This window comes from Lepisma saccharinum, chromosome 11 (genome assembly GCF_977018435.1).
Source record: "Lepisma saccharinum chromosome 11, izLepSacc3.1, whole genome shotgun sequence".
Classification (NCBI taxonomy): domain Eukaryota; kingdom Metazoa; phylum Arthropoda; class Insecta; order Zygentoma; family Lepismatidae; genus Lepisma; species Lepisma saccharinum.
In genome coordinates, this window is record NC_139239.1 from 39353808 (window position 1) to 39366968 (window position 13161).

At 37.2% G+C, this 13161-nt stretch overlaps 1 protein-coding gene across 5 annotated transcripts in view; it reads left to right on the forward strand.

Moving 5' to 3' along the window:
- Nucleotides 1-13161, forward strand: part of LOC145994730 (uncharacterized) — a 402364-nt gene that overhangs the window by 53312 nt on the left and 335891 nt on the right. For all 5 annotated transcript variants that reach the window (XM_083130939.1, XM_083130940.1, XM_083130941.1 and 2 more), the window contains exon 7: nt 4987-5236. In XM_083130939.1, coding sequence (XP_082987065.1) covers nt 4987-5236 — 250 coding nt within the window. The remainder of the gene's footprint in view (nt 1-4986; nt 5237-13161) is intronic.

Here is a 13161-nt window from a genome sequence, read left to right on the forward strand (position 1 = left end):
AATTGTAGACTGATGTAACAGCGTACAAATTCTATGTGAATAGTATGTTTTATTTCTCCATAAAGTGAATTATAAAGTTGTTGCTTCCTTATACACCACAAAGGTTTCGAATGTAATGGTACTTTCATTTGATTACTGTTGAGTCACATTATTACTCATCTGGAAAACCTGGGAAACAGGGAATTAGGCTTGCCAGGGATATGTTAAGAAATTTTGCAGATCATCTGGAATTTGCATGCATTTTGGAGTCTGCAAGAGAAAAGGTTGCAAAATGAACAAGTGGTTTATTTCCACTTCCAGATTCAGTTCAGAATCTTGTTCCACTTGTCCTTTTGATTCTCGTTCTGGTACAAAATAATGGTTCCTTTGGATTTTGGTTCTACATAGACTCGTAGGTAGTATATTTAATCTTCACCTTTTTATACTAGGTTTTAGAAAGAATATAAAAGCAAAAGTTGTAAATGAGTTCTAGGCCATAAAGAACCTTTTTATGTATAAAGTATTTCAATTTGATCCAGGAACCTTTCTTCAGGATGAATTTAAATACGGTCCACAAACTCTTTTTCCAGATGAATTTAAATGCAGACCAGGAATCTTTTTTCTGGATCAATTTAAATTCAGTCCAGGAACCATTTTTTCAATGAAACAATATGCAACTTGGACCAAATTTAAATTGAGCAAGAAAAAAGGTTCCGGTCCTGCAGCGGAACCCAATAGAACCCGTTCGAATTTATGGGTTCCTGGACCTTTAACAACTCTGGGGGACAGGGGGAGGTGCAATTTTGCCTCCTTTCTCTTAAAAATATGAAATGTTTAATTTAAAATTTGCCCATAAAAGAATGTAACAGGTACTGCATTTTAAGTTAGTCAACTGCATATACTGTACAATTAAAATTCTTAAAATGGACAATAGTGCATCAAGAGTTATACAGTAGTATACAGGGTGTCCGGAATGGGACTGACGGATTTTAAAAGTGTGTGGTTTTAATATGGGCAGAGATAGGGAAGAAAGAAAACATACATTTTGAAGGAAAACTCAAAAAGTTTTGTTCAGGAAATTTTCATAGTTGTACGACTACCGGTGACGGTGCTAGTATCGCCGAAACGAAAAATGGCGTCGGTACTCAAAAAGGCGCAATGCGTGTGGACAAAAAGTGTTGTTCAAGTGCAACGAAACTTTCGACGTGTGTACCACAAGGATCCTCCATCAAGCAACAGTATCCAGGCATGGAAGGAACAATTTTCATCAACAGGGAGTGTAGTGAAACCTCACAGTGGTGGTAAATCGCGTTTGTCAGACAAACGGGTGGAGTCAATAAGAGAGTGTTTCACACGTAGCCTGAGGAAGTCAATTCGCGCAGCGAGCAAGCAGCTATGAATTCCAAGGTCAACTGTGCACGATGTGGTACATGAACAATTACGTTTGAAATTAAGCCTAACGACAAGCCAAAAATATTAGAATTTGCCAATGAAATTCTACACAAGATTGATAATGACCATAATTTTCGTTTCGGTGATACTAGCGCCGTCACCGGTAGTCGTACAACTATGAAAATTTGCTGAACAAAACTTTTTGAGTTTTCCTTCAAAATGTATATTTTCTTTCTTCTCTATCTCTGCCCATATTAAAACCACACACTTTTAAAAACCGTCAGTCCCATTCCGGACACCCTGCATTACAAAACAGTAATACACTGTTTATCAGTATTGCTTAACTCTATAGGAAATTATCTACATAGATTCGTCTTCTCATTCGAAGTAAACTTCTTCCTGTTCTTCAAACTTGTGATTTTGATTTAAGTGCAAAATTTTATATTTATGAAAAATTATTTGGTGTGACACTTGTATTCAGTCGCATTCAATTATGGGTATTGAGTAACGGTATATATGTGGAAAATAATTTTATGTAAAAATTATAACATTGCTGAGAATAATGTTGCTTTCCATCAGTGCTATGTTGAGAGCTTCATACAGATTTGAAAGAAACTAGATTAGTGTGGTTTGCTGTTGTGACATTGAAAAATACTTAGAGGTAGTGAGCAATAACTATATCTTTTCACTTCCTTTCAAATTATTCTGCTCTTAGAAATAAATTTTATATTTCTATTGCTGATATGTAAATGTTTGAACTTGGGCGAATTTGGTACTTGTGAACTCGTGAATGCTCTGTCCACTGAGCTGTCTACCTACACACTGCAGCTAAAAGGCCTCCTGCCTTGCTCACTCTCGTCCGGCAATGCAAATGTTTATATTATCAGTGCCTGTGTCTTATTGTGCATGTAAGGGAATGATGTGTGGGTTTTAAAGACACTATAAGTGATAACATTCTCTGTGCAATATTTTTTTTTCTTTTAGTGATCTAAATGTTTTTCACATGAGTTGAAATCTTGGACGAAGCCTGTATAATCTTTGTTCCTTACTCCTCCCTCTTGAGAAGCAGACAGGGTCAAAAACAGCATGAGATGGAACCTCCAATTTTGTAGAAATTCCAGAACTGAAATCGACAACATTTCAGCATAATTTAGCATCCCAAGTCTCAAAACGAACCATATAACTTACAAAACCTAAATGTTATCTCACGAAGATAAGTTTCTTATTATTATTACAACTGTGTTTTCACAGTAGAACCACGGTGCTCTAGTCGGTAGGACATCTAACTACCACGTGGGAGACCTGGGTTTGATTCCCAGGGTGAGTGATCTAACGTTGCAATTTTTACGGCCTTGTCTGGACATAAAGTGGCTCTGGGGCTTACCCAGCCTCAAATCAATGAGTACCTGTGGAGTAAAGGTGGGTGGAGTATAGTGCTGATCACATCACCTCCAAAATGGCTGAGGTCGAGAATGTGTGGGGCCCTACCCCCACATCCCTAAAATGTGCCTGCATGGCATGGTGCTATTTGTATGGGAAACTTTACCTTTATCTTACTGTGTTTTCAATATTTTACCTCTTAGATAATTTTCAGCAATGATGAATGGTGAAATAAATGGAGTGTTCACAATGATACATTCACTGATCTGCCTCTGTGGCCAAGGGCATTGATTGATCCTTGCTAACCAAATATTCCAGGTTCAAGCATGAGTTTCCATCTACTTCACTTACTCAGCACTCAGCATTCAGCATTCATCCTAATTGTCATGATTAGTCACATGTGACAGAAAGGCATTCATGTTTTAACAAGAATACCAACTTGGGATGCTTATATTTGTAGTGCATTGTGCTAACCCAGCGAATATATATTTACAAAATGCAGGTCAACTTTGAATAATGTGTCTGCTTTGCCCCCATACCTTTAAGGCTCCCTCGAAAAACAAGGAGCAATTACCAAGGTAAATAATGCTTTTGCAAAGTTCAGTTCTGTGTTAACAGCCATTCGCTAATCATAGTGCTGTTGAGCATGCAGAATATGGGTGCTTTCAATTTGAGTGTGTTACTTTATAGCATAGCATATTTGTGCACAATACCCTTCTCTCTGCCCCCCTCTTACAAAGCTACAGTAATGTTGCTTGATCCAAGTTCCATGTGTGCATACGAGAGTGCTCTTTTAGAAATAACAGTTGGGCTGAAAAGTTCGTAGGCTGACTCATAGATGGCGTTACTAGAATTAAATCCATGTGATTTTTACTTAGTACTAACCTTCAAAAGATACGTGTATAAATTTCACAGCTGCCGGATAATTAGTTCGTGAGATATAGCATTGTGAGTGAAGCAGCTTTTGTTATTGTGAAAAAATGGATAAAAACAGAATTTCGTGTGTTAATAAAGCATTGCTTTTTGGCGAAAAAAAAATACTGTTGAAGCCAAGGCTTGGCTTGATAAACATTATTCAGACTCTGCACCAGGAAAATCAACCGTTGAGAAGTGGTTTGCTAAATTTAAACGAGGCGAAATGAGCATCGAAGACGATGCACGCAGTGGATGCCCCAAAGAGGCTGTTACCGACGAAAACATCAAAAAAGTCCACAAAATAATTTTAAATGATCGTAAAGTGAAGTTGATCGAGATAGCTGAGACTTTATAAATATCAAAGGAACGTGTTGGACATATTGTGCATGAATATTTGAACATGCGAAAGCTGTGTGCAAAATGGGTGCCGCGCGTGCTCACAATCGACAATGCACCGTGTCACAAATCAATGAAAAGGATGGCAAAATTATATGAATTAGACTACGAATTGCTTCTCCATCCACCATATTCTCCAGATCTGGCCCCCAGTGACTTTTTCCTGTTTGCAGACCTTAAAAGAATGCTCGCTGGAAAGAAATTTAGCACTGATGAAGAGGTAATCGCCGAAACTGAGGCCTATTTTGAGGCTAAAGAGAAATCGTACTATAAAAATGGCATCGAAAAATTGTATGACCGCTATAATCGTTGTATCGCCCTCGAAGTCAACTATATTGAATAATAAAATCGAATTTTGTCAAAAAAATATTTTTTACTATGTTAGCCTACGAACTTTTCAGCCCAACTGTTAAGGCAAGTTTTCCAGGCCTTGTTTAAATAATAATAATTTGGAAATTTTTATTACCACCAAACATTCCTATGGAGAAGTTAGCTTTGCAGAAGATGGTAGCTGTTTGGACATAAAAAAATATTTTGTGTTGTAAGGGAGAACTTTTCCCATTCAAATCCAATGTGTATCCGTTATGAGTGCATTGGGACAACTAAATAAAATAAAAAATTCAGAGTCCACCCACTGAGTAGGAATTTGTTCAAAGAATTTGTTATGTCTGGTACATAATGTGTACCGAAGGTCTCAGGTTTGTATCTCAGTCTGGACATAGGTGTTCTTTGTGAGTGTGTGTATTATCACTCCCTTGTATTTAAGAATTTATTTGTAATTTTCTGCATCATTTACATTTCTGGTTGTGAATCCTCCCTTGCTTTGTTCTTAACATTTTTTTTAAAAAAAAAGTAAATGCCATCTAAGAATGAACTTAATAAAAACTCATATAATTATAACAGTTTTTTTTTCTTTTATTACAGTTCCATGCAAAGATTGTGTATAACAGTGAAGAAGGAAAGTACTTTATTTGTGACTTTGGGAGCAGAAATGGCACATACTTAAATGGAGAACGGTTATCTGTAGCAAAACAAGAAAGTTCCTTTTTTGAAATCACTCATGATAGTATCTTGCAAATTGGTGGTACCAGACTTTTGTGCCATATACATCCAGGAACAGCCACTTGTAAACAGTGTGAACCAGGAATTGTCCAGAGTGAAACCAATGACCGTGGTAAGAAAGATTATTTAATATGAAACTTTTTTTAAACATATAGTTATTTTTAATCCAGGTCAATTTCCTCAATAATATATAAATGAGTGGTCATTATTGATTCATTATTTCAACACTGTATGTTCTGGATTCAAATACGAGCCTTGACATGGCTATTTCCTTGTGCCTTGTGATTGTTCTTTCATAATTTCATCAGTTGTATGGGCATGCATATTTCATTTTTGATGAAGTCACGAAATGTGAAAGAACACATTGTAATATTAATTTTTAACATTTTTGAAAGGTGTGAGTGCATTTTGATACCATATTTTGTCACGAAATAATGCAAAATACTCTCTTAACACGAAATTTAGGGTTTATTTACCGACACGACACTTTCTGAGGTCTAAATTGTCCTGAGAGTTATGCACATCATGGAAAATTGATTTAATTCTGATGCAATTCACAAAATATTGATTAATTCTGCTGTAAATATTTGAGAAGCAAGAAATTGACTCCTTTACACAGGAATAAATTTAATTCTCTGATAACTATATAAATGTGCTATTACAAGGGATGTTAATTTTGTGTAATAAGTATAGTTTTAAAATCAAATTTAGGTTTTTATTCACCATTTTAACACCAAAATGCCATTTTATATACCGCTTTTGATCCTGAAATATGCCCAGTTTTTGTACAGATATCTTGATCTTTTATTTACTTGCTGTTTAGGGCAAAGTGTGGTGTTATTTTTACATGGTGTTTTTACTGTTACTTCTTTGCTTAAGGTTTTCACATTGCTTTCGTTTTGGAAAATTGAGGCAAAATTTAGATTTTATACCAACAAAAATTAATTTAAGGCTTACCTTTTTGAGAAGTGGCCAAATTTCTTGCATTTAAAAAACTTTTTCATCTCATCAGCCACTGACACCCAAATCTTTCAACACAATCATATCTCCACTTTTGACTCTCTCAGAATAACATTTTCAAAAATTGTTTTCTAAAATGTTTTTTTTCAGTTTACGATATCATTGATGGTATTCTTATTCCACATTTCGTAGTAAATGTTCACGTTATTTCTCACAACACTTCCTAAACAAAACACATTTCTAAGCAGAAAGATTGTACGAGGCGCATGTTAAAAAAAAATTGCCGATAATTTTTTTACGGGGGGTTGGCAACACTGATGAAGTTGAGCATGAGCAGGAGCATTCCGTAGTATTCTGTGCTTGCAACAGAGATAGAATCGTCAGTGTGGGGTTGCGTACGTGCGAGTAGCAGTAAGGTGAAATGGCTGCCGTAATACAATATCCCGCCAAATGTGAAGTGAGATCTGTCATACGATTAATGAACGCCAAAGGACAGAGTGCAGCTGACATCCATCTGGAATTGTGTGCCATTTATGGACCGACAGTGATGAGTGAAGGGAAGGTCAGGCAATGGTGCAGAGAGTTTCGAGAAGGGTGTTCAAATGTCCATGACGATGAGCATAGATGAAAGAATAGTGTTCAGATGGACGTTCTGGTGGAACACATTAACGAGAAAGAGCGTTCCAATTGCCGGTTCACAATATCTGGACTTGACAACTTGTATCACAAACTGTGTGCGAGGTGGGTACCAAAAATGCTGACAGATGCTCACAAAGAGCAAAGAGGGAAAGCTGCACGTGATTTCTTGGCCCACTGGGCGGGGGGGGGGGGGGGGGGAGATGGGGATGACCTCTTTTCACACATAGTGACAGGGGATGAAATGTGGATATCGTACGCCACTGGGGAGTCGAAGCAGCAGTCAATGCAATGGTTCTCCTAAAGTGAAGAAATTCAAACAAACACCATCAGTTCACAAAAGCATGGCAACCGTGTTTTGGGACCGAAAGGGTGTGATTTTTGTGGAATTCTTGGAACCAGGATGAACAATTACAGCAGAGGTGTATTGCGAGACACTGAATAAACTGCGATGTGCCATCCAAAATCGGCAGAGAGGAATGCTACGCTCTGGAATTTTTCTGATCCATGACAACTCCCGCCCACACAGCTTCTCCTACTGTTGAAACAATTGAAAGATTTCAATGGGAACAATTCAATCATCCCCCTTACAGCCCCGACCTTGCCCCCAGTGATTTCCTTCTTTTTCTGCACCTGAAAAAGTGGCTTGCATCGAAGTGTTTCAACGACAGTGACGTGCTCAAGACATCACTTCTGGACTGGCTGCACTCTCAGGTGGCAGATTTTTACGCAGAGGGTATACGGTAGCTTATGCCACGCCATCAGAAATGTCTGGAGGTTAATGGTGACTACGTAGAAAAATGGCCAAGGTATGTACTTGTTTATCAATCACAATAAATTTCTTCTCCTATCATAGCTTCCCAGCCATTCAACTCTAGGTTTCCCGTCAATCTTTTTAAAACCCTTCTCTTTCTGTTCTTGGGTTTAGATTTATAATGTCCAAATTGTGTTTGTGCCATCTTATTGCCATTTTCCTTGCTGTTTGTCCTACATAATCCTTAGAACATGAACAACTTATATTATATATTCCTGTGGTTTCCACATCTGCTACAGAGTTTCTCATTTTGAATTCATGAAATGTACATTCCAAACTTCTTGGTGATCTAAAAACAATTTTGAAATTAAAACTTCTAAAAATGTTGGCAATTTTATGTGAGAATCCCTTGTGGAATGGAATGCACACAAATTTCTTTTCAACAGATTTTTCATCTTTGTCTGTATTTCTCTTTTCCTTTAGTTTTTTTTGTGACTTGTTTTTTGATTTGGTTTATTCTGTTAGTGTGAAAGCCATTTTCTTTTGCTATATTAAAAAGCCTTTCTTCTTCATTTTTGATATTCTTATTATTAGAACATAGTCTTTGTGCTCTCAGGAAAAAATTAAAAATATATTATCCATTGTTATACGCGAATGTTCTGAATTGGCATGGATCTATCTTTCCCCTGCTATTTTTTTTCTATGGACTGATGTTTGAATTGTTGAGTCAGTTGTCTTAATTTGCAGATCAACTGAAAGAAATTACATTGTTATTCATGAGTTTGCAAGTGAATTTTATGCGACGATGTGATTCATTTAACAATTTAAATACGTCCATGATGGTGTTCTCATTTTTAGCAATAATTAGCACATCATCTACATATCTGATGTAGAGTATGATATCCGCACCTATCTCATTAACAATTGTAGATTTTATGTAATGAAGGAAAATGCTGGAGATGATTCCGGATAATGGGTTTCCCATTGGTAGACCATTACTTTGCTGATAGATTTTGCCATCAAATATAAAGTAATTGTACCTCATTTATTATTTTAGTTATAGGGTTTCGAGAGCTTTCAGTGAAATTGTTTACTTTGAAACATTCTTTCATTTTTTCTTTATAGTCGTTAATTCGGATAAGGACAGGTTTATTTTCCTTGTCCGATTTTATTAAAAAAATGCCGTTTTCTCTCAACCAGATCTTGAAACTATGAACTTTTTCCCCAAACCTTATATGCTCTATCTCCAGTTCTGTGTATTTTGGACCTCTGTTATTTCTTCTATTGTATTCAAAACTTAACCGTTCATCAAGAGCATCATGTGTGAGACTTCATAATTTTCTCTTTTCCTCCTCATCAACTAAGAAATTCAGTGCATTTTCTATTGAAATCACAAAATCTTCCTTGTGTATATAAGCTCTATTAACTGAAAAATTTCTATATACTCATCAGGTACTTTAATATCCGTAAGATTTATAAATAATCTTTTGTCAGTGTTCTTAGCATTTGATTAAAAAGGGAAGGGTTTTAAAAAGATTGACGGGAAACATAGAGTTGAATGTCTGGGATGCTTCGTTCATTGCAGAAGAACACTGCAAAAAATTAAATAATGAAAAGTGGTAACATAGATCCAGTATGGAGTTTTCTTTTTCACAAATGGAGTAAGCTAACATCTTTAAAATTTAATGTAACAGAAAACATCAAGAGACTTTGTGAAAACAATGATGAATTTGAATTACCTGATGATATTTGGGATTCATAATTTTAAATGAAAAATAATGTGATCAAATTTTTTTTATCTGAAATAAAAATAAAAAAGACTGCTTCTTTTCACAGTTAAGTTGCTATATTACAAAAACATAACATTGACAACATCCATTATGTAACGGATTATTTTTGTTTAAAAAATTGCTAACCATTGTTATAACTGTATCTTTAGTCAAAATGAAAATAAATGTCTGATGAAGGGAGTGTGTGTGCTCCTGAAACGTCACAACGAAAAACTGTTTTCTTATGCTTGTAATAACCGTAAACTACAAGAAATAAGAAAATGATAGGATAAGAAATTTATTGTGATTCACAAACAAGTACATACCTTGGCTATTTTTCTACGTAGTCACCATTAACCTCCAGACATTTCTGATAGCGTGGCATAAGCTACCGTATACCCTCTGCGTAAAAATCTGCCACCTGAGCGTGCAGCCAGTCCAGAAGTGATGTCTTGAGCACGTCACTGTCGTTGAAACGCTTCGATGCAAGCCACTTTTTCAGGTGCAGAAAAAGGAGGAAATCGCTGAGGGCAAGGTCGGGGCTGTAAGGGGGATGATTGAATTGTTCCCATTGAAATCTTTCAATTGTTTCAACAGTAGGAGAAGCTGTGTGGGCGGGAGTTGTCATGGATCAGAAAAATTCCAGAGCGTAGCATTCCTCTCTGCAGATTTTGGATGGCACGTCGCAGATTATTCAGTGTTTCGCAATACACCCCTGCTGTAATTGTTCGTCCTGGTTCCAAGAATTCCACAAAAATCACACCCTTTCGGTCCCAAAACACGGTTGCCATGCTTTTGTGAACTGATGGTGTTTGTTTGAATTTCTTCGCTTTAGGAGAACCAGAGTGTCGCCATTGCATTGACTGCTGCTTTGACTCCCCAGTGGCGTACGATATCCACATTTCATCCCCCGTCACTATGTGTGAAAAGAGGTCATCCCCATCGTCCCCCCACCCCCCCCAGCGGGCCAAGAAATCACGTGCAGCTGTCCTTCTTGGATCTTTGTGAGCATCTGTCAGCATTTTTGGTACCCACCTCGCACACAGTTTGTGATACCCCAGGTTGTCAGTCACAATTCGATGCACTGTTTTCGCAGACACTTCTGGAAACTCTTTGGCGAGTTCAGATATTGTGAACCGGCAATTGGAACGCACTTTCTCGTTAACGTGTTCCACCAAATCGTCCGTCTGAACACTAGGCCTTCATCTACGCTTGTCATGGACATTTGAACGCCCTTCTCGAAATTCTCTGCACCATTGCCTGACCTTCCCTTCACTCATCACTGTCGGTCCATAAATGGCACACAATTCCAGATGGATGTCATCTGCACTCTGTGCTTTAGCGTTAATTAATCGTATGACAGATCTCACTTCACATTTGGCGGGATATTGTATTACGGCAGCCATTTCACCTTACTGCTACTCGCACGTACGCAACTCCACTCCGACGATTCTATCTCTGTTGCAAGCACAGAATACTACGGCATGCTCCTGCGCATGCTCAACTTCATCAGTGTTGCCATCCCTGCGTAAAAAAATTATCGGCCCTTTTTTTTTTACCTTCGCCTTGTACAATCTTTCTGTTTAGGAGTCTCTTTGCATTCTAGCATAAATATACAGTTTGACTAAACCTGAAATTTTGATAAAATTGTCTACTTTGAGAAGTACCACTTAAATCTTAAAAGTGTCATTTTTCAACTACTTTCTAAAGTGTTCTATAGAAATATGTATTATTTATTGAGAAAATTTTGTGTCCTACATTTTGACTTAACCTTTTAACATAAAAGCCCGAGTATACTCGGGTTTTTAATTTCTACAAAAATATAATAACCCGAGTATATTCAGGTAACTTCTTTTTAACCGTACACATTTTAAAAGGACGATTATACTCGTTTTTCTCTGTTTCTGCATGTTTCCGTTAGATAGTGCTGTTGAAGTTTTTTTTTTTTTTGTCTTCCGTTAGATGTCACTAATCTCCTTCTTTTGACGTTTATTTTCGTCTACGGCGTAGCTGTGAGAAAGTCAGTTTGGGTGCCTTTGATTTCTTCTGTGTTTCTTGGCGGTATTCTTCTTCTTTTGTGAAAATGGAGAGTGAAGAAGAGTTTGATATTGAGTTTAGTGGTTCAGATAGCTCTGAAGAAAGTCATGAAGAAATTTCAGAAGAAAGTGATGTGTCAGATTCATCAGAAATTGACTTTGCAAGTGCCAGACTGTGGTGTGAAATTGATGCTTCTGGACAACTCCCAAATGCCCGACCACGCTTTACTTTCACAGGTATACCCGAAGTGAATTTCGAGCCACATATTGAGGATGTTATGCACTACTTTTGTCAGTTTATTGATGATGATTTTGTAGGAACTTTGGTGACTGAAACTAACAGATATGCAAGGCAGACACTGGCACGAAAATGGAAAGACACAACAATGGATGAAATTTATATTTTTATTTCACTCATACTGTTACAGAGTATTGTAAAGAAACCTACCTATCAAATGTACTGGACTAAGAATCCAATTTTAGCTTCACCAATTTTTCGACAAATTTTGCCGTTTCATAGATTTGTGAATTTGAAGAGAAATCTGCATTTCTCTGATAATAGTACATATGATGCTGAGAGTCATCCTCAACCAAAACTGAATAAAATATGGCCAATTTTGGATCACTTATCTACCAAATTTAAATCTGCTTGTACTCCAGAACGAGATGTGACAATTGATGAAAGTCTGATGTTATACAAAGGACAGTTGGGATGTGTCTAACATATAGCTATGAAACGAGCCAGATTTGGCATCAAGTCATTCATGCTGTGTGAATCGGCAACTGGATATGTTTGGTCCCTAATAATATACACAGGCACTGGCACTAAATTTCATGAGTACTATAAAGATTTACCCATGTCATCACAAGTTGTCATGACTCTCCTGAAACCCCTGTTGAATATGGGATACTGCCTAACTGTAGACAACTACTACAGTTCTCCACAGCTTGCCGACATTTTAATATCTAATAGAACAGATATGTATGGCACTGTGCGTCCCACAAGAAAGAATATGCCTCCATCGTTTCAAAGGATAAAACTGAAGAAAGGAGAGACTATAGCATTCCAAAGAGGTAAACTTCTTGCACTGAAGTAGAAAGATAAAATAGATGTCTAAATGTTATCCAGTTTCTACAGTGCGGAAATGGAAACATGCAGACAAAGGAACAAAGTTGTTGTGAAGCCTGTGGTCGTGTTTGCATATAATGATACAATGGGAGGTGTTGATAGGGTAGATCAATACATTGCATACAATCCATTGCCACGAAAGCGAGGTAAAACATATTAAAAGAAAATATTTTTCCACCTGTTAGAACTAGCTGTGTGGAATGCCTTCGTACTCTACAGAAAACATGGAGGATGGAAGAGTGCCCTTGACTTTCGTGTCGCTGTCATTGAGAAAGTGGTTGCTCATCATCAAAGAGAAGAATTTTCGCCGAAAGCAGCTGGTCGCCCCTCAGCAACGGCAACACCAATGCGACTTGTTGCTCGCCATTTTCCTTCAGTGATTCCTCCAACTGAGAAGAAGCAAAATCCTACAAGAATGTGCAGCAGTGTGCGTGATGCTAGAGGGAAGAAGGCTAGAAGAGAATCCAGATACATGTGTGAGGAATGCAGTGTAGCTTTGTGCATTGATCCATGTTTCAGGGCTTATCACACAGCCAGTAACTTATAAAAAATGTATTTCACGTTTAGTGGGTACACTTGCACGTTTTAGGACTAATGACAAAGTCCCTATAATATAAACAATTGTTTTCAAGTTCACTAATTAGTGTTTCAGTGCTATTTTGTGTTTATTTTGAATATTAAAATAACTTGATCTTGATTTCTTAACAAGTTCTATTGGTAATATTTTACTCGGGATTTTATTTGAGGAGCTTT